The sequence below is a fragment of the Rhyacophila brunnea genome, unplaced genomic scaffold, assembly GCF_057557595.1.
Source record: "Rhyacophila brunnea isolate RB1 unplaced genomic scaffold, BYU_Rbru_1.0 scaffold_13, whole genome shotgun sequence".
Classification (NCBI taxonomy): domain Eukaryota; kingdom Metazoa; phylum Arthropoda; class Insecta; order Trichoptera; family Rhyacophilidae; genus Rhyacophila; species Rhyacophila brunnea.
In genome coordinates this window covers 14,928,973-14,955,457 of record NW_028232785.1, presented here as the reverse complement: position 1 = coordinate 14,955,457, position 26,485 = coordinate 14,928,973, and the positions used below count along the sequence as shown (strand labels likewise).

Below are 26,485 nucleotides of genomic sequence, written 5' to 3'. Positions count from 1 at the left end.
GATAGAAGCATATTAAACTGACTTGCTTATTTACTCCAACAAATCGTAACGTATGTCTATTCCTTTGCGCATTTAATTCAACTGTGCGGCGTCCAATTCTCCCGGAGGCCAATTTGGTCGGCGTCCAATTGGGCCGGCGTCCGATTGTACCGGCGGCCAATTACCGGAGGCCAATCGGCGGAGGCCAGTTCGCGGTGCCAAATCGTCCCATTCCCGATATTATGTCTTCTAGTCTCTTGGATACCTGAAGTGTATCTAGTACCTATTTTATCCTGCAGGCAATCCTATCTTGAAGACATTGAAGTTAATGGCCCTTAATGTTAATATTAGACAGTTAATGGGACCCTACATTATGAGTTAAATTTAATCATACTTCTCATTGCAGAAACTATATCCAAAGTACCTAGGCAGCTTTTCTCTGTGTAATAATAAGTTTTGTCGGCTTATTAACTCCTGTTAAAACTTAATTGGAAATGAGGGAAGTCCAGGATATTTTCTTAGTGCGCCGATATGCCACATCTCGAAAGCCTCCTGTCTTCTTAATGTAGACTTCTACTCCATAGACCAGGTATGACGTAACCCTTGATTGTCCTTTATGAAGTGTCCAAAGATATGTCTTGATTGCAGAACTGATTTTTAACATAATATATGTCTCGAAGAGATTTTTCAAAACTGCCTTTTGCTATCTCGAATCCTCATCTTGATATCATTGTCAGGACACTAAAAGTCAGTTAAGTAGTTACTTTTCATGACAGATATATCCTCGGGTAAATTTGTTTTCTTATCGACCACTAACCATTGCGTTCATTTCTCACGGCTATGAACCTTTTGATGTCGCTTCAAAGTGCTCGGTAAAATACACTTGTAGTCACACATAACACATTCAAACGATTTATTTCCAGTGTGGAAGAGTTTGTGTGTCCTCAATGTACTCGAAGCTGCGCATTTAAAATCACAGGTATCACATGAGAACGGCTTCTCACCTGTATGTACCATACTATGTCTCTTCAAGGTACGCGACTCGGCACATTTATAATCACATAAACTACACGCGTATGGCTTTTCGCCTGTATGAATCATACTATGCACTTTTAAATTATACAACTCTATACATCCATAATCACAATATTTACATTTGTAGGGTTTTTCACCTCTATGCATCATGTTGTGTTTTCTAAGTTTTGTCGATTCGGCGCATCTGTAATCGCACATGTCGCATTTGAAAGGTTTTTCTCCTGTATGTATCATATTATGTCTTTTTAAAGTACTGGCTTCAGTGCATTTATAACTGCATGAATTACATGCAAATGTTTTGTTACCGCTATGTATGACTTTATGCAATCTTAATCTGGTTGAATCTCTACATTTATACTCGCACAAGTTGCATGCGTATGGTTTGTTGTCGGAATGAATCATGTAATGTCTCTTTAGGTGTGCAGCAAAAGCTGCTTTGTAGTTACACTGTTTACAACTAAATTTTCTTGTATCACCCTGTTTGGTATCATTACCAGATAAAGTCTCACCTATACTATGCGATAGTTTATGATCCGTTAGCATATTCATAACAGGAAAAACCTTGAAACACACACCACACACAAAATTTCTTTCATAAAACATATTTCTATCCAACTTGAGACATGCTTCGTTTTTAGACAAAACTGTAACTTCTTTTTTAATATCATTCACATGAATTTCTATGTCTTTAGGTTGCATAACTTTAGATATTTCAGATGATTTAACGCAATTTAAATGATCTGTTTTGTCATTCGTTTCTACAATCTTCGAATAGTTTTTGTCATTCAATATCATTACAGTCTTGGACTCCGTTATGCCAGTGAGAAAATGTTGGGCTCTCGGAGAAGAGATCTAAAAATATATACATAGAGTTTTATGCTCAGATACCTTCAACTATATGCTAAAAACAGTTTGTTCATAAATAAAAAATACAAGGAAATGAAGTCGCAGATCACAGTGGACCCGGCAAGATATTAAACCAAGTAATAGCTTTGGGTTTGGCCTGGTGTATGGCTGAAACATCTCCTCGGATGCATACAAATGAATCTACAATGTGGTCCATGATCGGAATCCCACCACAATGGGAAAGTTGGGACTTTAGAAACACACCAGGAATACCTACATTTTATTCGGATTTTTTTTTCTAATATTACTTAATATACTTAGTTAGATACGTTGTATTATAGATATCATTTACTTAGTTATTTTATTATACAGCTATTGTACAGCTACATATCGTCTTAAGGCTATACCTACCTACCTACTTCAGTTGAGGCATGGTCTAAAAAGATCGTGGTTGGGCGATCCGCGGATTTTTCAAATGACGCGTGCCGAACGAAATGTTATAAAAATCCAACATGCGTCCATTTAATATTATGTTTATTGTTATATTACTAATAATAAAAGTATATTCATTAACATGTTTTCTTTTTTAAGAAGATACTTTAAGTAGACTAGTGAGAAATTTCATCGCACCAGCTGTTGAAAATTATTTGTCATTTCACTGAAATACTCTCTTAAATTGTTTTAATACACCAAAAAGAGAAAACCTGATACAACCAATCTATGTATGGGTAACAATAGGTTGTGTTAGGTTTTTTGGTCACAAAAGACGTCGATCACAAAAACGATACAGAGTACTATAATAGCTTTACCCAAAATCAGGTCAAGACTCAAGCCGAGAGGAAGAGCCATTGCGGAAGAATAAGGGTGCACATTAGACTATAAATAAATTCTCATGTTTTTCTATACCTGTTTGCATGAAAGATAAGAACACTCAGCTGCAGGTTCTTCATATTTCATTTGTCGTACAGTAGGTTCATAAAATTCGTCTTTATAGCTGGGCAATTGCACATCGATTTCAGATTTGACGTGAGTTGTATCTATTCCATCGGAATGATTCTGAAAAAAAGTGTTTAATTTAATAACAATATTCATTGTAAACAGATTTGGAAGCCGTTCATTGTGGTGCCGAGGTGGGGCGAGAAATTGGACCACGCAGCCGTCATTAGGATACCTTCCAGACGTGGCAGCGAACGACACACGACCGAGAGAGTTGGAGGAAACTTGGGGAGCCCTTCATCCAGAAGTGTATTGACCCCGGCTGATGATGCTATTTAGACTAGGGTAACTAAAGAACGGAAAATATTCCAATGAGTGACGCTTTACAACATACTTCCGGCATACCTACCTACCTTATTTAGGTGTCCCGGATTGAGTTAAAAAATAAATGGTCACGATAGGCATACCTACAACGGGCTTCCTTTTTGAAAAAATGAAAACTTTTCGTAGTCACCGGCAGCTAACTTAATGTGTAGACCACAATTTTATACCTATAGGTATACATTTAGGATTGATCTTTAAGGTTTTTTTCAAAAATCTTTGATTCCAATCGTATACCTATTTAATGTAATCTGAAGTGACGTCTAAAACTATGTTTAATTCTGCACAAGGTCCACATTCGTGTGTTATGAATAAGTTTGATGATTTTATATTTTTTGTCATCATAATTTGGAGATGCATCTTGTCTTTCACCAGAATGAACTCGAGAATCATGGTCACATACCTCCACTCTGTGGAGGCCCATATGATCCTATTAGGATCGGACATGGTCAAAAAAAAAAAAACAATCATGGTCTTCCGGGGTGTTCTATCATCTCTCAATATTATTAATTTATTTTCCAAAAGCATTTAAAAGAAACTAACCTCAAATATAGCGGTGGCTTCTTCACCGATATTCTCTTGTTTTATATTAGTATGGCGCCGTGGGCTTTCTGAACGGGTTAAAGGAACTTCATACCAAATCGGACATAGCGGTTTTTCTAATAAATCCGATTTCTCATCGTCTGGTTCACATTTTATGTCCATTTTTAGATTTGCATCTCTTTGTCAGATGTACGGATCATAGATAATATTACACCCACTGATCCAAATGTCAAATATGCTATAATCATAGACAATATAATATTTAAGAACTTAGGTATCATTGCGCATAGTCCAGACTAAAATAGGTACATAATGATTTTAAATTCTCCGCAAACATTTAAATATTTTACTTATAAAATATTTGAAATATTGTTTCATGAATAATTAATATGAAATGAATAATATTTTTATCATTCTGAGGTACGTACATTGGAAACAATTGAAAATGCATTAAAAAAATAAATAAGCAACAATATTGTTTTATTAGTGCCTTTTTAGACTTTCATCGGAAGTCGCGACGCGGTCGAGTAAAAATATAAATTTACATAACCTCTTGTAATTATCTATGGTCCGTTTATCTGACATTATGACATGGAGAAAGCGTCAAGCGATGCAAATCTAAAAATGGACTTAAAACGTGAACAAGACGTCGAGCAATCGAATTTATCAGAAAAGCCGGTTAGACCGATTTCGTTTGAAGTTCCTTTAATGCGTTCAGACAGCCCAGTACGCCATACTTATATAAAACAAGAGAATATCGGTGATGATGTCACCGCTATATTTGAGGTTAGTTTCTCTTAAATACTTTTAGAAAATTAATAATATTGAGAAATGATAGAACACCCCGGACTATCACGATTCAAGACACAACAAAATAATCGCACGTTTGGTAAATTACTCCCATGTCCGTTTCTTGTTCATTCATTCATTCATTGCCCACTGAAGAAGGAAGCAGATACATTTTACGACTGGTCCTACTTTTCGTCCCTCCCGTTGTCTATGGATGTCCTGTCATTGTCTATAAAGTGCTCATACTGACGCGTCTGATGTGTTCACTTGTCGGAGTATTCTTAGTTTAAGATTTCTTTCAGATTATTTTAACGTATCTTGGAGACCTTGGAGTTCATCTGATTTAATGGTTATGTATTATTACTAATTGGAAGTGTCGATTAGTTAACTTCTTCCGTGTAAGTATAATAATATCATTATACGTTAGGACGTTTGTCAATGTGACAGTCGATTCTAAACGACAATAACTAATAACTTATTTATACTCTTCAGTCATTAGAGAATATCAAACTCTGCTTGCAAGTACGTTATCAATAAGTCGTAGTATGGCAGTGGACCACTTGTTGCTTGTGTAAAAAGTTATGCTCAGGCTTTATTAATCTAAAGATGGCGGTGATTCAGACCATCGCAATATGTTTCACCGTTGACTCTATCCGTAGGCTTACCATACCTCCTGGTTTGACCGGGATTGTCCCGGTTTCACACATTGGTCCCAGCGTCCCGACCGGTTTGGCATTTTAAAATATTATGATTGACCGTAGTAGCGTATATGCAATGAGACGGTGTGGAAGGGTGCGAAAAAAATCATTCCAGCGAAAAGTACGATTGGTACAATAAATAAATAAATAAATTTTAATTTCTGATGCAGCAGAACTTTTGCATTCTTCCTTTGTACATACTGTTAATAACAATGTTTGTTGGTTAAATTTGTTTATTTGCTATATATTCCGTTCCTGTCCCATTTATAGCTCCATAACTATGCTTAAGGATTAGTAGTAATACGTCACTTATTGGAGTAGATAACGTCCGTTTATTAGTTGCCCCGGTCTAAATGCGGCTTATTGTTCTGCAAACTACGAAGTCTTACATCAGCCGAGATGACACCGTTTTTCTGGTACCACCAGGAATGCTGTGTGGTCCATTTTCTCGAGCCATATCACAATGAATATTGTTATTTTTGACACTTTTCAGAATCAAAACGATGGAATAGATACATCACACATCAAAACTGAATTTGATGTCCAATTAACCAGCTGTGACGACGAATTTTATGAACCTAATGTACGTCAACTTAAATATGAAGAACCTACAGCTGGATGTTCTTATGTTTCATACAAACAGGTATAGCAAAAACATGAGAATATATTTATAGTATATTGTGTAGGTACCCTTATTCTTCCACAATGACTCTATAACCTAAGGCGTGACTTGACCTAATTTTGGATATAACCATAGTACCCCATATCGTTTTTGTGATCGAGGTCTTCTGAGACCAAAAATGAAACCAAAACCTAACACATTCTACTGTACACAAAAAAGTAAGCAAGTACCTAGTTTATAATTACTATTTCTTTTGTTCGACGAATAATTCACAAGGTTTATGAATGTCCTATTCTAATTATTGAACATACATAATTTTGAAAAACACTTTCTTAGAAAATATATGATAACCAATAGAAAAAATCTTTTTGAAAAAAAGTAAGCCGCCCCGGCAGGAAATCGAGCCCTGCAACTCCTGGGTTTACGCCCCGTCCGTGCATTACCACTATGAAAAATGTGCATTACCTCTATGAAATAATGATAAAAATATTAGAGATATCCACAACGTCGGTTAGTAATTGAAGTAATAGGTATCTACTTTGATTAATTAAACAAAAACTGATTGCCAACGTAGCTTGATTTAGAAGAACACTGATGAGTGGGCATTAAAACGGCCAATAGTTAAAATTGTTCGCAATTAGTACGTCACCTTGTAGCATAGAGGTAATGCACAGACGGGGCGTAAACCCAGTAGATGCAGGGTTCGATTTCCTGATCCCCTGGATGGTTTCATTTTTGTCAAAAAGATTTTTTCTTTTGGTTATAATATATTTTCTCAGAAAGTGTTTTTCAAAATTATGTATGTTCAAGTACCTAGTTTATGTTATGTTTTGGTTTGGATTTTGGTATCTAATCAAGTAAACAACAATGACTATAATGTTGTAGGTAGGTACCTACTGCAGCTTTAAAATAATTTATAAATATTTATAATACAACGAAGGTAGCCATCTATATTAAGTTACTTTGGTAAAATATCCGAATCCGGAGTGGGTATATCTGATGTGTTTCTATGTTGCTTTAGTGGGGTTTGAAAAAGTCCTCTCTTTGCCAGAGTGGTGAGATTACACCTGGAGAAGTTTCATACATTCACTAGGCCAAACCGAAAGCTATTCCGTGGTTGATGTCTTTCCGGGTCCACTGTGACCTGCGATTTTATTTCCTTATAATTTTAACTTTTGAACAAAATGTTTTAGGCACATAGTTGTAGGTATCTAAGCATGAAACTCTTTATATATATTTTTAGATCTCTTCTCCGAGTGCCGAGAATATTCTCACCGGCGTAACAGCAATAAAGACTGTAATACAATTGAATGACGAAAACGATTCGATGATTGTAGAAACGAATGACAAAACTGATTATTTAAAATGCGTTAAATTATCAGAGATATCTAAAGTTATGCAACCTGAAGACATAGAAATTCATGTGACCGATATTAAAAAAGAAGTTCAAGTCTCATCTAAGAAAGAAGCGTGTCTCAAGTTGGATAGAAGTAGGTATTATGAAAGAAATTTCGTCTGTGGTGTGTGTTTCGAGGTTTTTCCTATTATGTATTTGCTAACGTATCATAAACTATCTCATAATATGTATGAGCATAAAGTCATACATACTGATAAAAAAATTTTCGCTTGTATTTCTTGCAGTTATAAATGCAAAAATGCCAGTCTTTTAAAAAGACATAACATGATACATACAGGAGAAAAACCATTCAAATGCAGCGTATGTGATTACAGAAGCGCCGATTCCTATTGGATTAGAAAACACAACATGATACATAGCGGTAAAAAACCATTCAAATGCAACGTATGCGACTACAGAAGCACCGAATCCTCAAAGGTTAGAAAACACAACATGATACATAGCGGTGAAAAGCGATACGCGTGCGGTTTATGTGATTATAAATGTGCGACCTCGCGTACTTTGAAGCGACATAATATGGTGCATACAGGTGAGACGCCGTTGTCGTGTGATACCTGTGATTTTAAATTCGCAAGTACGGTTGCTTTAAGGAGGCATAAGTTGTTCCACACTGGAAATTCTCCGAGTGCCCAGAATTTTCTTCCTGGCGTAATGGCATTCAAGACTGTAATTCAATCAAATAACGAAAACGATTCGATGATTGTAGAAACGAATGACAAAACAGGTTATTTAAAATGCGTTAAATTATCTGAGATATCTAAAGTTATGCAACCTGAAGACATAGAAATTCATGTGACTGATATTAAAAAAGAAGTTCAAGTTTCATCTAAGAAAGAAGCGTGTCTCAAGTTGGATAGAAATATGTTTTATGAAAGAAATTTCGTCTGTGGTGTGTGTTTCGAGGTTTTTCCTGTTATGTATTTGCTAACGTATCATAAACTATCTCATAATACGTATGAGCATAAAGTCATACATACCGATAATAAAATATTCGCATGTAGTTCTTGCAGTTATACATGCAAACATGCCAGTATTTTAAAAAGACATAACATGATACATACAGGAGAAAAACCATTCAAATGCAACGTATGTGATTACAGAAGCGCCGATTCCTCAAGGGTGAGAACACACAACATGATACATAGCGGTGAAAAACCATTCAAATGCAACATATGCGATTACCGAAGCACTGAATCCTCAAAGGTTAGAAAACACAACATGATACATACAGGTGAAAAGCGGTACGCGTGCAGTTTATGTGATTATAAATGTGCGACCTCGTTTGCTTTGAAGAGACATAATATGGTGCATACAGGTGTGATGCCGTTCTCGTGTGATACCTGTGATTTTAAATGCACAGCTACGGTTGATTTAAGGAGGCACAAGCTGTTCCACACTGGAAATAAATAGTTTGAATGTGATATATGTGACTACAATTGTGTATTTTGTCGAGCACTTTAAAGCGACATGGAAAGGTTCATAACCCTGATAAATTAACGCGATAAGAAACAAATTAACCTAATAATATATATAATATAATAAGGGTTTGACACCTACGGTGGCCGCGCGGCTTAAGCGTTGGACTATCACGCCGTGGATCTCAGGTTCGAATCCTGGGTCTACTCTGTGGAGGCCCTTATGATCCTATTAGGATTGGATATGGTCGAAAAAAATAAATATATATAATAATAAAGTATCAAGTTTAATGGCATAATTTAAAATATTTTATGAATAAACGAATATTGTTCGACGATTATCTGCTATGGCTTGGACTTGGCAGGTTTAGTTGAATTTTAAAAACTCACAAACTATCTACACATCGTAGTCTTAATTCAAGTCTCACTGACAAAATTTACTACATATTATGCACTATTTATGTAGAATCTTTAATGCCTACCTCCACCCTTCGCCCATAAATAGGTGCCTATTACATTTTATTCATAGATGGTTTTTATATCATTTGAAATTATTGTTCAAACACTCGTCATACTTACGAAGTCTTATTTGGTTCTGATGTATTTTGAATTCTCATGTATCTTAGGCTGAATAGTATTTTTCAATGAACTCATAAAAATTAAACATACATAATTTTGAAAAACACTTTCTGAGAAAATATATTATAACCAATAGAAAAAATCTTTTTGAAAAAAGTAAACCATCCAGGGAATCGGGGAATCGAACCCTGTATATCCTGTGATTACGGCCCGTCCGTCGCATTTACCTCTATGCTACAAGGCGACGTACTAATTGCGAGAAATTTTAACTATTGGCCTTTTTAATACCTACTCATCAGCGTTCTTCTAAATCAAGCTACTTTCGCAATCGGTTTTTGTTTTATTAAATCAAAGTAGATACCCTTTACTTCAATTACTAACGGACGTCGTGGATTTCTCCAATATTTTTTGTGATGTAACTTACTTGAACTTGCCAATAATTTATAATTAACTATCAGAATTGTAGATTCTTAAATCTTGTGAATTATTCGTTGAATAAAAGAAATAGTTAATTATAAATACTACTTCAACTTGTATAATGATCTATTTATTGATTTATTGTTGTATTGCTAAGTAAATAATGTGTACTTATAATATAATGTAAGTTTTAAATAAATTCTGTAATCTTATTACATTTTTTTTATTAAAATGTTCAGTTTTATGTCGTGTGCAATATTTACCTTCTAGATGCTCTCTTGCAAGGGTATTTATTCTCCTTACCAATTAAGTGAATGATTGCCATCTATTTAAGTTTACACCCAGGAATTAAATAAGGATTATTTATTATTAAAATCCTACAGTCCCAGTTGTTTCAGAAAAAAACAGTGGACTGTATGTAAAGAGGTAAAATTGCGACGACATTAAGATGGGAGCTACAATAAACATGGACATTAGTGTCAGAATATTTTTAATTTACTTACAAAAATTTTCAATAACAGGTTTCATACAATATATTATATACATGTATGTTGATCTGCACTACATTATCTATACTAGAGATCATACATAATTTTAGTCAGTTATATAATATAGAAGGTATTGTTTTATGTACGTTCTGTTTTACACCGTTTCAACATATCACTTCATTACGCCAGTTTGCAAAAACTGTGACTAGAAAGCTCAGAAATCTTATAAAGTCATATGACACAACAACCAGAATTCGTTGATATCTGACTACAAAAGCTTATCAACTATATTATATCAATGTGCATACTAATACCTCAAAAAGGACTCACGTGTAGGCTGGTGAAATCCTTCATTGAGTATTATTTTAGGTTTGGTAAGTGAGTGACATAGCGGGCAGAATTAGTTATAACAAAGAAATATAATTTATAATTCCGCGCAGAATTATGATTTATTTACACTAAAACATAGACAAACATTAGTAGTATTACGTTGGTTTCATTTAAAGGGATCTTAGATTAAACACAACACTGACGCTATTTTTTTTGGGCTGATTTATTTAGGTAGCTTGTTGTGGTATTCACTATTTATTAAAATTCACGGGCACTTGTTATTTATTAATAAAGAGGTTTTATTTGCACTGCGATGCAAACCGCGAACGAGATGCTAGGATTTGCAAAATGCATTGTCCGCGGTATCATCTCTGCCGCATGACGGTCCAGAAACCGTATGTTTGTATCGACTTGGTGGTCGTTTTCGTACTATCCAATTGTCTCGTATTTTTGAAAAATGCATCCCTTCCAGCGGATGGGCGAAACATGCGGTCGCGGTGCGGGCAAAGGGAAGGTTTGGCTGACTAACGGGACTTTTTCTTGTCCGTCGTGTCTTTAAGGGGCGGCTGAAGAGCTCCGTATTCAAATATAATTTAGTATGAAATCGACCTCGGCGTCGTACGCACGTTAATTTAAATCGATCTTTTGGCAAAAATCACTAATCATCGGAGATTTTATTTAAAAAAAAACATTATTATTAGTATTATTACTATTGTCGACCTTCTACATTATTATTATTGTGGACAATCTTACATTATTATTTGATAAACACCACCTGCACGTGTCCGCTGATCAGAAAACAGGGCTGTCAAAATAATATAATATTTGTAAAATGTTAATTTCATCATAGTTTTTAATCAAACCTGTGCAAGTACATACTGATAACTTGGGTGGATATCGTGGCAAACATACTATTGATATATCTACGGGTATATTATTATTATAATCCAATTCAAATTGAACATAGGTTGATACTCAAATACTATTATAGTATCTTTATGATTTCGAGAAAATAATACGATGGAATATATTATATAATCCATTTTGATTGCCAGTTTTTACTGCGATGAATCACTGTGTTCCTTACTGTCTTTTTTTATTCGTAGGTTTGTTTACTATGTACACCGAGAAATTTCCATTAATAATATCGGAAATGAGTTGGAATATAATGCAACCAAAACTGGAAAAATTCTATTTTGGGTGTTTACTTTTTGAATTAGTTGACCCCAGAAAAACAGGTACATGCCACTACGTGAACCACAGTGGATATTATGCCGGGTCCAAATTGGCAACATGTTGCCGGCAACCTCGTTAAATTTTACGATAAGTATGATAATTATCGTAAAATTTATCGAGGTTGTCGCGCGACATTGTTTTGCGCCAGTGTGGGCCCGGCATTAGATGCACAAAACTTAAATAAAATATATTATAAATTAAATTTAAAAAGTACAATATAATTAATTGCGTCGGCAGCCCTGTCAGACACTTTTTCTAGTGACAGTCATTTTTTATAGTCATTTTTTATATGCCCGCCAGTCCGATGGATTAATAAAAAAATAATGTGTCTAGTGACTGTATGTTAATAATTATTTTTAGGCACTCTTAATATAATATATAATTTCGCCCATTGGCTTTACCTACCACTTGTTTCACTAGTATAAAAGTGAAGTTGCGCAGGCAATAAAAAGTCACTTTCTTTTTATAGGCAGACAGTAAATTATACGTTTTAAAAAATATGCATTAGAATTAAACAATACCTATTATTTTTAATATGTAGGTCCTAAACATTACAAATAAGCACTATTCATTAGTAATGTTTTTTGGATAGCACATGAAATAAAAATGTAGGTTGATATGTATGTCAACATCCTTCGTATGTTTAGTTGTCGGACAATTTCAGGTTAAAAGGTTATTAATATATTATTAAGTTTATATCGTGGCCAACACATAATCAAAAAAGTTATCATATCCATCATATCAGTTGCAATACTTCCCACCAAAGAACTGATAAACATATTGAATTTAGTAACATTAAATGTTATTAGTAAATTTATTAGAAAATAAATTTTATTAGAAAGTACTATTTTTTGGTCACCCCATAGCTTCACTTCACAAGCTTCACTTGTAGGGAGTTTATTGAGACAAACATTGGCGGCAACCTTTTTATATTAACTAGTAGACCAGTTATTATGGACCACATGTAAAAAAATCATATTTTCAATTCTCAAGGCCGATTCTGTAGAGCGTCCTCTTAAGGTCGGATGCAGGTATCTGCAGTGTGCGTTTGAAAGGAGTCATGTACCAAATGCTTTCGTAACAAAAATGTTTGTAACATTTCGTTCTTAGTGCAGGGCTGGTAAACTTTCGTCAGGGGTTTTCTAATGATGTTTTTAAATTTGGGGTTAGATTACTGATTTGGAATTTGAAACGTTCTCGTGCTAGGGGTTTCGTTTGGTAATAATACATACAAGCTAATTTTTTTAAAAATAAATAATTGCATAGTTATAAAACTGATACATTAGTTAAGTGTTTGTCGGTGAGTATATTTTAACAAAATATATTATGTCTTCTACTCCCTTGGATACCTGAAGTGTATCTAGTACCGATTTTATCCTGCAGGCAATCCCGTCTTGAATACATTGAAGTTAATGGTAATGTTAGAGAGTTAATGGAACCTTACATTATGAGCTGAATTTAACCATACTTCTCATTGGGGAAGCTATATCCAAAGTATGCAGCTTTTCTCCTTTTGATAATAAGTTTTGTTGGCTTATTGACTCCTGTTAACATTACTAATTGGTACCTAATGTAAGTAGGCCAGGATATTTTCTTGGTGCGCCGATATGCCATATCTCGAAAGCTTCCTGTCTTCTTATTGTAGACTTCTACTCCATAGACCAAGTATGACGTAACCCCTGATTGTCCTTTATGAAGCGCTCAGAGCTATGTCTTGATTGCAGAAGAGATGTATCACATTATAACATATGAAGGACCACTTTACTTAGAGAGAGTTTAAGAACAGTATCCCTTATAGTGTTAAACAGTATAGGATATGGACTTTTAAATTGACCGTAATTGTGCGATTTTGTTACAAGTTTAACATCATCATTATTTAGACACAGGTTATGATATTATTTTCTGCTTGTTTAAAGATTGATAGCTATTTTTGTTGTGATAGTAAGATCAATTGTTCATTATGTCCGTTTCTTTAACATCTAAGCTCTTCAAAAATCAATACATGTATTAGAATCTGATCGCTCTCCATCAATTGTATGAAATTATATGTCTCGAAGAGATATTACATTTTTCAAAAGTAGGTACCTTTTGTCAACTCGAATAGTCATCTTGATATCAGTGTCTGGACACTAAAATCCAGCTAAGTTGTGACTTTTCCCGACAGAAATATCCTCGGGTAAATTTGTTTTCTTATCGACCACTAACTAATGCGTTCATTTCTCACGGTTATGAACCTTTTGATGTCGCTTCAAAGTGCTCGATAAGATACACTTGTAGTCACACAAATCACATTCAAACGATTTATTTCCAGTGTGGAAGAGTTTGTGCGTCCTCAAAGTACTCGAAGCTGCGCATTTAAAATCACAGGTATCACATGAGAACGGCTTCTCACCTGTATGTACCATGCTGGGTCTCATCAAGGTGCGTGACTCCGCACATTTATAATCACACAAACTACACGCGTATGGCTTTTCGCCTGTATGAATCATACTATGCACTTTTAAATTATACAAATTTATACATCTATAATCACAATATTTACATTTGTAGGGTTTTTCACCGCTATGCATCATGTTGTGTTTTCTAAGTTTTGTCGATTCGGCGCATCTGTAATCGCACATGTCGCATTTGAAAGGTTTTTCTCCTGTATGTATCATATTATGTCTTTTTAAAGTACTGGCTTCGATGCATTTATACCTGCATGAATTACACGCAAATGTTTTGTTACCGGTGTGTATGACTTTATGCAATCTTAATCTGGTTGAATCTCTACATTTATAATCGCACAAGTCGCATGCGTATGGTTTATTGTCGGAATGAATCATGTAATGTCTCTTTAGGTGGGCAGCAAAATATGCTTTGTAGTTACACTGTTCACAACTAAATTTTCTTGTATCCCCCTGTTTTGTATCATTACCAGATAAAGTCTCATTTATACTATGAGACAGTTTATGATCCGTTAGCATATTCATAACAGGAAAAACCTTGAAACACACACCACAGACAAAATTTCTTTCATAAAACATATTTCTATTCAACTTGAGACACGCTTCGTTTTTAGACAAAACTGAAACTTCTTTTTTAATATCATTCACATGAATTTATATTTCTTTAGGTTGCATAAATTTAGATATCTCAGAAACGCAATTTAAATGATCTGTTTTGTCATTCGTTTTTACAATCTTCGAATCGTTTTCGTCATTCAATAGCATTACAGTCTTGGACCCCGTTACGCCAGTGAGAAAATTTTGGGCTCTCGGAGAAGAGATCTAAAAATATAAACAAAGAGTTTTATGCATAGATACCTACAACTATATGCTTAAAACATTTTGTTCAAAAGAAAAAATTATAAGGAAATAAAGTCGCAGGTCACAGTGGACCTAGCAAGGTATCAAACCATGTAATAGCTTTCGGTTTGACCAGGTGTATGGCTGAAACTTCTCTAGGGAAACATACAAATGACAACAATTTGGTCCATGATCGTAATCCCACTACAATGGGAAAGTTGAGACTTTAGAAACACACCTGGTATAGCTACACCTTATTTTGATTTTTTTTACTCATATTACTTAATATAGGTAGATACGTTGTATTATAAATATTTACTTAATTATTTTATTATAAAGCTATTGTACAGCTACATATCGTCATTGTGGTTAAATTGTTTTGATACAACAAAACCTAATACAAACGACTCATGTAGGGTAACAGTAGGCTGTCTTAGGTTTTTAGTCTCAAAAGACCTGGATCACAAAAATGATATAGAGTACTATAATAGCTTTACACAAAATTAGGTCAAGACTCGAGCCATTGCGGAAGAATAAGGGTGCACATTATACTATAAATAAATCCTCATGTTTTGCTATACCTGATTGCATGAAAGATAAGAACACCCAGCTGCAGGTTCTTCATGTTTCATTTGTCGTACAGTAGTAGGTTCGTAAAATTTGTCTTTATAGCTGGGTAATTGCACATCGATTTCAGATTTGATGTGAGTTGGATCTATTCCATCGGAATGATTCTGAAAAAAAGTGTTTAATTTAATAATGATATTCATTGTAAACAGATTTGAAAGCCGTTCACTGTGGAAAAAAATGCCGAGGTGGGCACCTCGGTTAATTAAAGTTGCAAGATTTCGTAGATTAAAAGCCGCTGGATTGACGAACTTATAAAGTTCGGCGGAAATACGTGGCAGCAAACGACACAGGACCGAGAAAGTTTAAGGAAACTTGGGGAGGCCTTAATCAAGAAGTGGATTGACCCCGGCTGATGATGATATTTAGAACAGGGTAACCAAAGAACGGAAAATATTCCAATGAGTGACGCTTTATAACATACCTACTTCCGGCATACCTACAACAGTCTTCCTTTTTGAAAAAATGAAAACTTTACATAGCTCCATAATTTCAGCATTATCAATTCTAGGAGTATGTAGTCTTAAAGTTAATTATCCGGAAAACGCAAATAATTTACTCTCAAGATATGAGTCAAATACGCACTCTGTACAGTTCAGTTAATGTGTTGCATTTAGCTGCCTACAAAAAATGGATGTGGTAGTATCTTTTCACAGGTAATTTATAGCTAAATTTTACATCCTAAGTTTGCGTTGATACGGAAATATGTTATATACACATAGAGTTGGGTTTCTGGAACTTTTAGACGAGAATTCTCGAGAAATTTTTGAAATTTTCAATCCCGAATCTCGAGAAATGAAATTCTTAAATCGGGAAATCCCGGTTCTCGAGAATCTTTTCTCGTGAATCGGGATTTTTTATTATCAAATATTAATTGAAAAATGATTTTTCTATATGAAAAAAGTACACAGAAAACGTTCACAAACTGATCGGGGCATTTAGCACAATTCAGCCAACTTTGACTCAAAATGAGCGCAATTTTTCAGCGTCAGGGAATTTTGTGTCTCAAAAACGTACGCGATTGTCACACGCAGCTATTGATTTTAATAAGTAATATTTTTAATTAATTTTGTTTTCCTACTTCTATTTGTTTGTCTTCTTACATAAATAAAAAAAAAAAAAATTAGAATTTGTCTGTTTTTACACTGATTTTAAGATTTTTACAGGTTTTTTTTAAATTTCCCGATAACTCGAGAATTATTCTTTTCGGGAAATCCCGAATCTCGAGATTGAGATTTTCTCGGGAAATACCCAACTCCACATACACTTAATGACAATTTGAATATACTATCCAATCATATAATATTATGAATCTAAGTAATAAAGGTGTATTTTAGCAATATCATGTGTTTACCTAAATAACTAATTGAGTGAATCTGAAATTATAGTGAAATGTATATAGTAAAAGTGTGCAGTTCTCTTCCAATTTAATGATCCTTCAATGTGAAGTCAGCGGCAGCTAACTTAATGTGTACCTACCTAGACCACACTTCTATACCTATATACATTTTAGGCTCGATCTTTAAAGGCTTTTTTTCAAATATCTTTGATTCAATCGTATATTTAATGTAATCTGAAATGACGTCTAAAACTATGTTTAATTCTGCACAAGGTCCACATTCTTGTGTTATGAATAAGTTTGAAGATTTGATAGATAGATTTTATATATGTTGTCATCATAATATGGAGATGCATCTTGTCTTTCACCAGAATGAACTTCGTTAGATGAGATCTCATTGCACCGTAACATGTAAACACTTGTGCGATTATTTGTTATAGGTATCGTGAATCATGGTTATAAACCTCCACTCTGTGGAGGCTCATATGATCCTAATAGGATCGGACATGGTCAAAAAAAAAAAAATCATGGTCTTCCGGGGTGTTCTAGTATCTCTCAATATTTTGAATTTCTTTTCCAAAAGCATTTAAAAGAAACTAACCTTAAATACAGCGGTGGCTTCATCACCGATATTCTCTTGTTTTATATAAGTATGGCGCCGTGGGCTTTCTGAACGGGTTAAAGGAACTTCAAACCAAATCGGACTTAGCGGTTTTTCTAATAAATCCGATTTCTCATCGTATGGTTCACGTTTTATGTTCATTTTTAGATTTGCATCGCTTTGCGTCAGTCTCATGTCAGATGTTCGGATCATAGATAATAATATTATACCCACTGATCCAAATTCTATAATCATAGATAATGTAATATTTAAGAACTTCGGCATCATTGCGCCTAGTCCAAACCAAAATAAGTTCATAATGATTTTGTATTCTCCGCAAACATTTCAATATTGTATAAAATATTTGAAATATTCTTTAATTCATAATAATTATGATGATATGAATGAAATTTTTATCATTCTAAGGTAAGTACATTGGAAACAATTGAAAATGCACTGAAAAAATAAATAAGCAACAATATTGTTTTTTTATGGCTTTTTTACACTTTCATCGAAAGTCGCGACGCGGTGGAATGAAAAAATTAATTTACAGAACCTATTTTAATTATCTATGGTCCGTGCAGGTCCGTTAATCTGACATTCTGACATGAAATGGCGTCAAGAGATGCAAATCTGAAAATGGATTTAAAACGTGAACAAGACGCCGAGGAATCGAATTTATCAGAAAAGCCGGTTAGACCGATTTCGTTTGAAGTTACTTTAATGCGTTCAGACACCCCAGTACGCCATACTTATATAAAACAAGAGAATATCGGTGATGATGTCACCGCTATATTTGAGGTTAGTTTCTCTTAAATACTTATACAAAATAATTAATATTGAGGGATGATAGAACACCCCGGACTATCACAATTTACAATTCAATAAAATAATCGCACCGGTGTTAAATTAGCTATAAATCCCTTCCTAAAATTACTCCCATGTCCATTCCTTTTATGTAGGTAGCAGTCAAAAGCAAGAGATTGACCATTTTTCTTAAGAAATAAAGGCACGCAAAACACTAACAAATGCTATACGTCATTCTGTTAGGTATTATAAGAAGAAAAATAACGATCTTGTCTCCAATACAACTTTAGGTATAATCGTTCGTTTCAAAGGCAAACTGTCACCAAAATTCCCTATGCAGTGTGTATTGACACATAACTTGGGTAGGTACTGTCACTTTCCTCCATTTTCGAAAGTGGAAAGCATGCTGTCAGTTTTATTCTTTTATGGTTTTCGTCTGGATTCGGGACTTGGAGGTGGACAAATAACACACCGGAATTGTGGTGGAAAACGACGAGTTTTTTTTACGTTAATATATACCTACTAATAATGGTTACATTTTCATAAATTCTTTTATGCGTAGCGTGAGTGAACAATGTTTACTGTGTGGCAGTCGGCCGCGTATTCCCCACCGTTTTTCGACAACGCTTCTCGTCGAAAGCGGAACACAAAATGGCGGGGAATACGCGGCCGACTGCCAGACAGTGCTCATTTAAAAATACCTATTCTCTGATATAACGTCAAACAGTCAAAATAACACACGTGCCTTTCTAACGTATTTTGCTTAGGCAAACTGCATGGAGTATATAAAGACAACTGGCCGCCTGAACGACGTAGGTACATAAAGACAACTGGCAGTTATCTGTTTATGTGACCGGAAGTGATTGTCTGGTGGCCGATGTAAATACGGACATATTAACTTATCCGTGTTTTCGCGGTTCATTTAATAAAATTTCAGTATTTGTCCGTTTTTACGTATTTTTTTTTCTGAAATTAAGTGAGATTTTTTTCTCTTAATTTTATACCAAGGGGAAGTTATTTTAAGTGTTTTGGCATAAAAAAGTAAGAAATGCTTTTTTGGTAGATGTCCGAGATTACGTAGGGACCGTAGATATCATAATACACTAGGACGTATGTAAATGTGAATTGCCCATTGAAGAAGGAAGCAGATACATTTTACGACTGGTCCTACTTTTCGTCCCTCCCGTTGTCTATGGATGTCCTGTCATTGTCTATAAAGTGCTCATACTGACGCGTCTGATGTGTTCACTTGTCGGAGTATTCTTAGTTTAAGATTTCTTTCAGATTATTTTAACGTATCTTGGAGACCTTGGAGTTCATCTGATTTAATGGTTATGTATTATTAATAATTGGAAGTGTCGATCAAAGTTAGTTAACTTCTTCCGTGTAAGTATAATAATATCATTATACATTAGGACGTTTGTCAATGTGACAGTCGATTCTAAACGACAATAACTAATAACTTATTTATACTCTTCAGTCACTATAGAATATCAAACTCTGCTTGCAAGTACGTTATCAGTAAATAGTATGGCAGTGGACCACTCGTTGCTTGTGTAAATAGTTATGCTCAAGCTTTATTAATCTAAAGATTGCGGTGATTCAGACCATCGCAATATGTTTCACCGTTAACTCTATCCGTAGGCTTACCATACGTCCTGGTTTGACCGGGATTGTCCCGGTTTTACACATTGGTCCGGCGTCCCAACCGGTTTGGCACTTTAAATTGTTATGATTGACCGTAGTAGCGTATATGCGATGAGATGGCGTGGAAGGGTGCAAAAAAAATCATTCCAGTGAAAAGTAGGTACGACTGGTACAATAAATAAATAAAATAATTTCAATTTCTGATGCAGCAGAACTTTTGCATTCTTACTTTAGTTTGTACATACTATTAATAATAAAACAATGTTTGTTGGTTAAATTTGTTTATTTCCCATATATCCCGTTCCTGTCCCATTAAGAGTGTCATAACTATGCCTAAGCCTTACTGCGGTACTAAGCACAGAGGCCGTATCTGCATTTTAGGCAAGTGGGAGATCTGAGCTTTCATATTATTTTACTTTTCCCGCTAATACTGGGGAACTTTTTATTTATTTTATTTGCCTATAATAGTTAATTTTGGTTTAAGATTTGTTTACATACCTTGAAAATTTGATTTATGTTATTATTATTATTATTATTATGTATTGATATTAGCCATATATATGTCAGATACGGCTAATATGCCTTAGTAAATGATAGTTACAACCAAATCGCTTAGTATTTATCGAGTTTATTTCTCAAACTCCGTAGATACGGCTATTAAAACCCTTGATTTCTCCGTAACTATAGCAGTTACGGCTTGGATTTATTCACCGATCTTATACAAAAACTCTGCAGAATCCAAATATCTAAAAACATGAAAATACCTAAATACGTCAGTTACGGCCTCTGTGCTTAGTACGGCAGCTTACTATACGTCACTTATTGGAGTAGGTAATTTCCGTTTATTGGTTGCCCCGGTCTAAAAGCGGTTTATTGTCCTGCAAACTACGAAGTCTTGCATCAACCGAGATGACACCGTTTTTCTGGTGCCACCAGGAATGCTGTGTGGTCAATTTTCTCGAGCCACTTCGGCATTGTTTCCACAGTGAATGGCTTTCAAATCTGTTATCAATGAATATTGTTATTTTTAACACTTTTTTCAGAATCATAACGATGGAATAGATACATCACAATATATCAAAACTGAAATCGATGTCCAATTAACCAGCTGTGACGACGAATTTTATGAACCTAATGTACATCAAATTAATTATGAAGAACCTACAGCTGGATGTTCTTATCTTTCATACAAACAGGTATAGCAAAAACATGAGGATATCTTGATAGTATATTGTGTACCCTTATTCTTCCACAATGACTCTATAAGCCAAGGTGTGTCTTGACCTAATTTAGGATATAACCATAGTACCCCATATCGTTTTTGTGATCGAGGTCTTCTGACACCAAAAGTGAAACCAAAACTAAACTAAAAAACTAAACACATACTACTGTACCCAAAAAAGTAAGCAAGTACCAAGTTTATAATTAACTATTTCTTTTATTGAACGAATAATTCACAAGATTTAAGAATGTACCATTCTAATTATTGAACATCCATAATTATGAAAAACACTTTCTGAGAAAATATATTACAACCAATGGAAAAAATCTTTTTGAAAAAAAGTAAGCCACCCGGCAGGGATCGAACCCTGCATCTCCTGATTTTACGCGCCGACTGTGCATTGCCTCTATAAAAAATGTGCATTACCTCTATGAAATAATGATAAAAATATTTGAGAAATCCACGACGTCGGTTAGTAATTGAAGTAATACGTATCTACTTTAATTTAATAAACAAAAAACGATTGCCAAAGTAGCTTGATTTAGAAGAACGCTGATGAGTGGGTATTAAAAAGGCCAATAGTTTAAATTTGTCGCAATTAGTACGTCAACTTGTAGCATAGAAGTAATCCACGGACAGGGCGTAAACCCAGGAGATGCAGGGTTCGATTCCCTGCCGGGGTGGCTTACTTTTTTTCAAAAAGATTTTTTCTATTGGTTATAATATATTTTCTCTTTCTGGTAAAATATCCGAACCCGGAGTAGGTATACCTGATGTGTTTCTATGTTGCTTTAGTGGGGTTTGAAAAAGTCCTCTCTTTGCCAGAGTGGTGAGATTACACCTGGAGAAGTTTCAGCCATTCACCAGGCCAAACCGAAAGCTATTCCGTGTTTGATACCTTGCCGGGTCCACTGTGACTTGCGATTTTATTTCTTTATAACCTTATTTTTAACAAAATATTTTAAGCATTATAGGTGTATCTTAGCATAAAAGTCTATGTATATATTTTTAGATCTCTTCTCCGAGTGCCGAGAATTTTCTCACCGGCGTAACGGGATCCAACACTGTAATGCAATTGAATGACGAAAACGATTCGAAGATTGTAGAAACGAATGACAAAACAGATCAATTAAAATGCGTTAAATTATTTGAGATATCTAAAGTTATGCAACCTGAAGACATAGAAATTCATGTGACCGATATTAAAAAAGAAGTTCAAGTTTCATCTAAGATAGAAGCGTGTCTCAAGTTGGATAGAAATATGTTTTATGAAAGAAATTTCGTCTGTGGTCTGTGTTTTAAGGTTTTTCCTTTTATGAATATGCTAACGGTTCATAAACTATATCATAATACGTATGAGCATATAGTCATACATACCGATAATAAAACATTCGCTTGTAATTCTTGCAGTTATAAATGCAAAGTAGCCAGTATGTTAAAAAGACATAATATGATACATACAGGAGAAAAACCATTCAAATGCAACGTATGCGATTTCAAAAGCAGCGAATCCTTTAAGGTTAGAAAACACAACATGATACATAGCGGTGAAAAACCCTTCAAATGTAAATATTGTGATTATAGATGTATAGAGTCGTATGCTTTAAAGGTGCATAATATGATACATAGCGGTGAAAAGCGATACGCGTGCAGTTTATGTGATTATAAATGTGCGGCCCCGAGTACTTTGAAGAGACATAATATGGTGCATACAGGTGAGAAGCCGTTCTCGTGTGATACCTGTGATTTTAAATGCGCAGGTACGGTTGACTTAAGGAGGCACAAGTTGTTCCACACTGGAAATTCTCCGAGTGCCGAGAATTTTCTCACTGGAGTAACGGCAATCAAGACTGTAATGCAATTGAATGACGAAAACGATTCGATGATTGTAGAAACGAATGGCAAAACAGATTATTTAAAATGCGTTAAATTATCAGAGATATCTAAAGTTATGCAACCTGAAGACATAGAAATTCATGTGACCGATATTAAAAAAGAAGTTCAAGTCTCATCTAAGAAAGAAGCGTGTCTCAAGTTGGATAGAAATATGTTTTATAAAAGAAATTTCGTATGTGGTGTGTGTTTTAAGGTTTTTCCTGTTATGAATATGCTAACGGATCATAAACTATCTCATAATACGTATGAGACTATCTGGTAAAAATATAAAACAGGATGATACAAGAAAATTTAGTTGTGAACAGTGTAACTACAAAGCATCTTTTGCTTCCTACCTTAAGAGACATTACATGATTCATTCCGACAATAAACCATACGCATGCAACTTGTGCGATTATAAATGTAAGAATGCAACCAGGTTAAGATTGCATAAAGTCATACATACCGATAAAAATACAAGAGAAAAACCTTTCAAATGCAACATATGCGACTACAGAAGCGCTGAATTCTCAAAGCTAAGAAAACACAACATGATGCATAGGGGTGAAAAACCTTACAAATGTAAATATTGTGATTATAGATGTATAGAGTCGTATGCTTTAAAGGTGCATAATATGATTCACACTAATGAAAAGCGATTCGCGTGCAGTTTATGTGATTATAAATGTGCGGCCTCGAGTACTTTGAAGAGACATAGTATGGTACATACAGGTGAGCAGCCGTTCTCGTGTGATACCTGTGATTTTAAATGCGCAAGTACGGTTGCTTTAAGGAGGCACAAGCTGTTCCACACTGGAAATAAATAGTTTGAATGTGATGATTGTGACTCTTCGACCATGTCCGATCCTAATAGGATCATATGGGCCTCCACAGAGTAGAGGTTTGTATTAACAGATTTTGTTTTTACGAGAAATGGATGTCAGCCACTTGCTCAACCTATTAGGTCCATACCCTGACTCACACACACATTGAAAAACAATATGTGTACTACTACTTGCCAGACCCAGGATTCGAACCTGGGACCCACGGCATGATAGATGACTGTCTGCTTTCAGCTAACGCCCCTCTAGGGTACGAAAAGACCGGACCATCGCCCTCCAGTATATTAGTCAGCTGGTCTTGAATAAATAAGTAACCATCCTCCTAGCTACCATTCAAATATAATGAAAATGTTTACTATGTAAGTATAATAATATTAAGTAAGTAGTATTAATTGTATTAATATTAAAATCAGTCGACCTTAAAGGGTTAAAGACGTGGCGTGACATACAGGTCGATCCGTATTGGATGAGAGACCTCGTACGATGTCTTTGGTCAGCCTGTCAGATCTCCAAGGTCAAAATCGACAGGAAGCAAACAGGAGAAATAAAATCAAAAAAATGGTAGTAGGAAAAATTCGTTCGAGCAGGATGACGTCTAAGGATGCGAGCAAATATTTAAGTCAGGATTAAAAGATAATGTTATAAGATAAAGCCATTATATTTAAATTAAGTTATTGTAATATGTGACTGTAAGAGACTTGGTGAATAATATATCAGTTAACTAACGCTATGAGTTATTTATTATGAACCCTTCCCTACTCCCGGCCGAGTTAAGAAGTAAAAAAAAGTATTAAATAAATGTGGTGAAATTTACGGAGGTAAACTTAGCAAACTGCTATTTTGACCGTCTTTTCTTAAACAGATGACTGTACAACTATTTTCGTTAACAATAATAATTTAATACAAATCAAAAGTAAAACATAGCCTATTTAATGGTTTAACTGAAACGTGATATTGGCTTTTGTGATGAAACATAATAATTATTATTGTCTTCAATTATCATAAACCGCTAATAAATAAATTGACATGGAATATACGACAAATATTATCCTAAACTATAAAAATATGTATTTTTGTGTACAAAGTGTCTAAATATTGTAAATTTAAAACATACCATTGTTTGAATTATTTACCAACTCAATATTTACAATTTTTTTTTATTTATTGATATATAATTTTATCCATAAATAATACTTACATAAATATAGCCTCAAATATTGATACACAATCTTTACAATGAAAATTAAATATACACTCTAATTTAAATAAAGTTTTATGAATATAAATTACCTAACAGTGTAGAATGTTAGTCTCCAATTTGTTTATAAACATATTTATTATTACACAATATTGGTTATGTTTACAACACGTGCTGTTTACTTGATTACATGCGCATTTACGCTTGAGACCGAAATGAAAAATGAATAATCCTAATAAAAATTGTAACATTCAGTTTTTACCCAACCGGCCCAAGCCACAGCCCTCAATATTATAGCTGAAAATTATAAACATTCAGCATTTAGAACACCCGAACATCGCCGCGCAAAATAAATTATGTTGTATCGGTAGGCAAAACTTCCGTCCCATGACAAATCAATGCGTTACATTCGCGCGCGCAACTTCTTCAGACGCCAAAAATACACTCTTATCTATTTTCCAAAACATATATACTCACTGTAGAACACAAACCTACAGTATATTAAAAAAAATCTACTGTAAATATATAGATGTATGCATATTTACATAATATAGGTGGTAAACTTTTGTAAAAATAAAGTATTTCATTTTTTAATAGTGTATGTACCAATGTTAACGAATTCTGTTTTTTGTATCATCAGACATTATAAGATTTCTGAGCTTTCTTTGCAAACTGACGTAATGAAGTGATGTACCTATATAAACGGCGTAAAATAGAACGTTTATGAACTATATGTCATTTAAAAACATCTGTTTAATATTATTATTGAATTTAATATATTATTATTTAATACTAGGTGGGAATTTAAATATGCACACGTAAACAATGATTTAATTGTGCATATGTTCAAGTTTCAACGAGATGAGAGTTCTTTTATTTTTATATGAAGCCTCAGAAAGGCCACTAGGCAATAGATAGAAACTGATTAAAATTCCTCTTCTACTTTCTGTATAAAATCGTAACTAACGTCTAATTATTTCATTCGACAATGCGGCGCCTAATTATCCTGGCGGCCAGTTGTCCCATTCCCATGATACATACATACAACTGTAAATGGAAAATTTAATTAGAAAATTAAAAATGTTTTGAAACAAATGTCCATGTTTATTGTCGCTCCCCTCTTCATTTGGTCCCAATTTCACCCCAATACATACAGTCCACTATTTTTTTCAAAACTACTGTGACTGAAGGCTTCTAGTAATAAATAATCTCTTTTGAATTCCCAGATGTAAACGACAATAGATGGCAATCATTCACTAGATTAGTACGGTGAATATCCATGCAAGAGAGCATCTGGAAGTTAAATATTGCACACGTCATAAAACTGAA

The 26,485-nt window shown here is 34.4% G+C and overlaps 1 protein-coding gene and 2 long non-coding RNA genes across 3 annotated transcripts; 2 read left to right on the top strand and 1 right to left on the bottom strand.

Moving 5' to 3' along the window:
- Positions 1-794: 794 nt before the first annotated feature.
- On the bottom strand, positions 795-3,897 carry LOC147076619 (uncharacterized). The gene is made up of 3 exons (XM_085941304.1): positions 3,721-3,897; positions 2,767-2,916; positions 795-1,866 (listed from the first exon to the last, which is right to left on the bottom strand). Exons 1-3 carry the CDS (start codon positions 3,880-3,882, stop codon positions 805-807), a joined length of 1,374 nt encoding a protein of 457 aa, XP_085797430.1. The 5' UTR covers positions 3,883-3,897; the 3' UTR covers positions 795-804.
- A 426-nt stretch (positions 3,898-4,323) lies between these two features.
- Positions 4,324-7,138, top strand: LOC147076618 (uncharacterized). The gene is made up of 3 exons (XR_015069492.1): positions 4,324-4,506; positions 5,701-5,850; positions 7,073-7,138. It is a non-coding gene; the product is annotated as an uncharacterized LOC147076618 (long non-coding RNA).
- Positions 7,139-18,164: 11,026 nt separating this feature from the next.
- Positions 18,165-24,681, top strand: LOC147076617 (uncharacterized). Its single transcript, XR_015069664.1, has 3 exons — positions 18,165-18,366; positions 21,063-21,215; positions 22,254-24,681. It is a non-coding gene; the product is annotated as an uncharacterized LOC147076617 (long non-coding RNA).
- Positions 24,682-26,485: the final 1,804 nt, after the last annotated feature.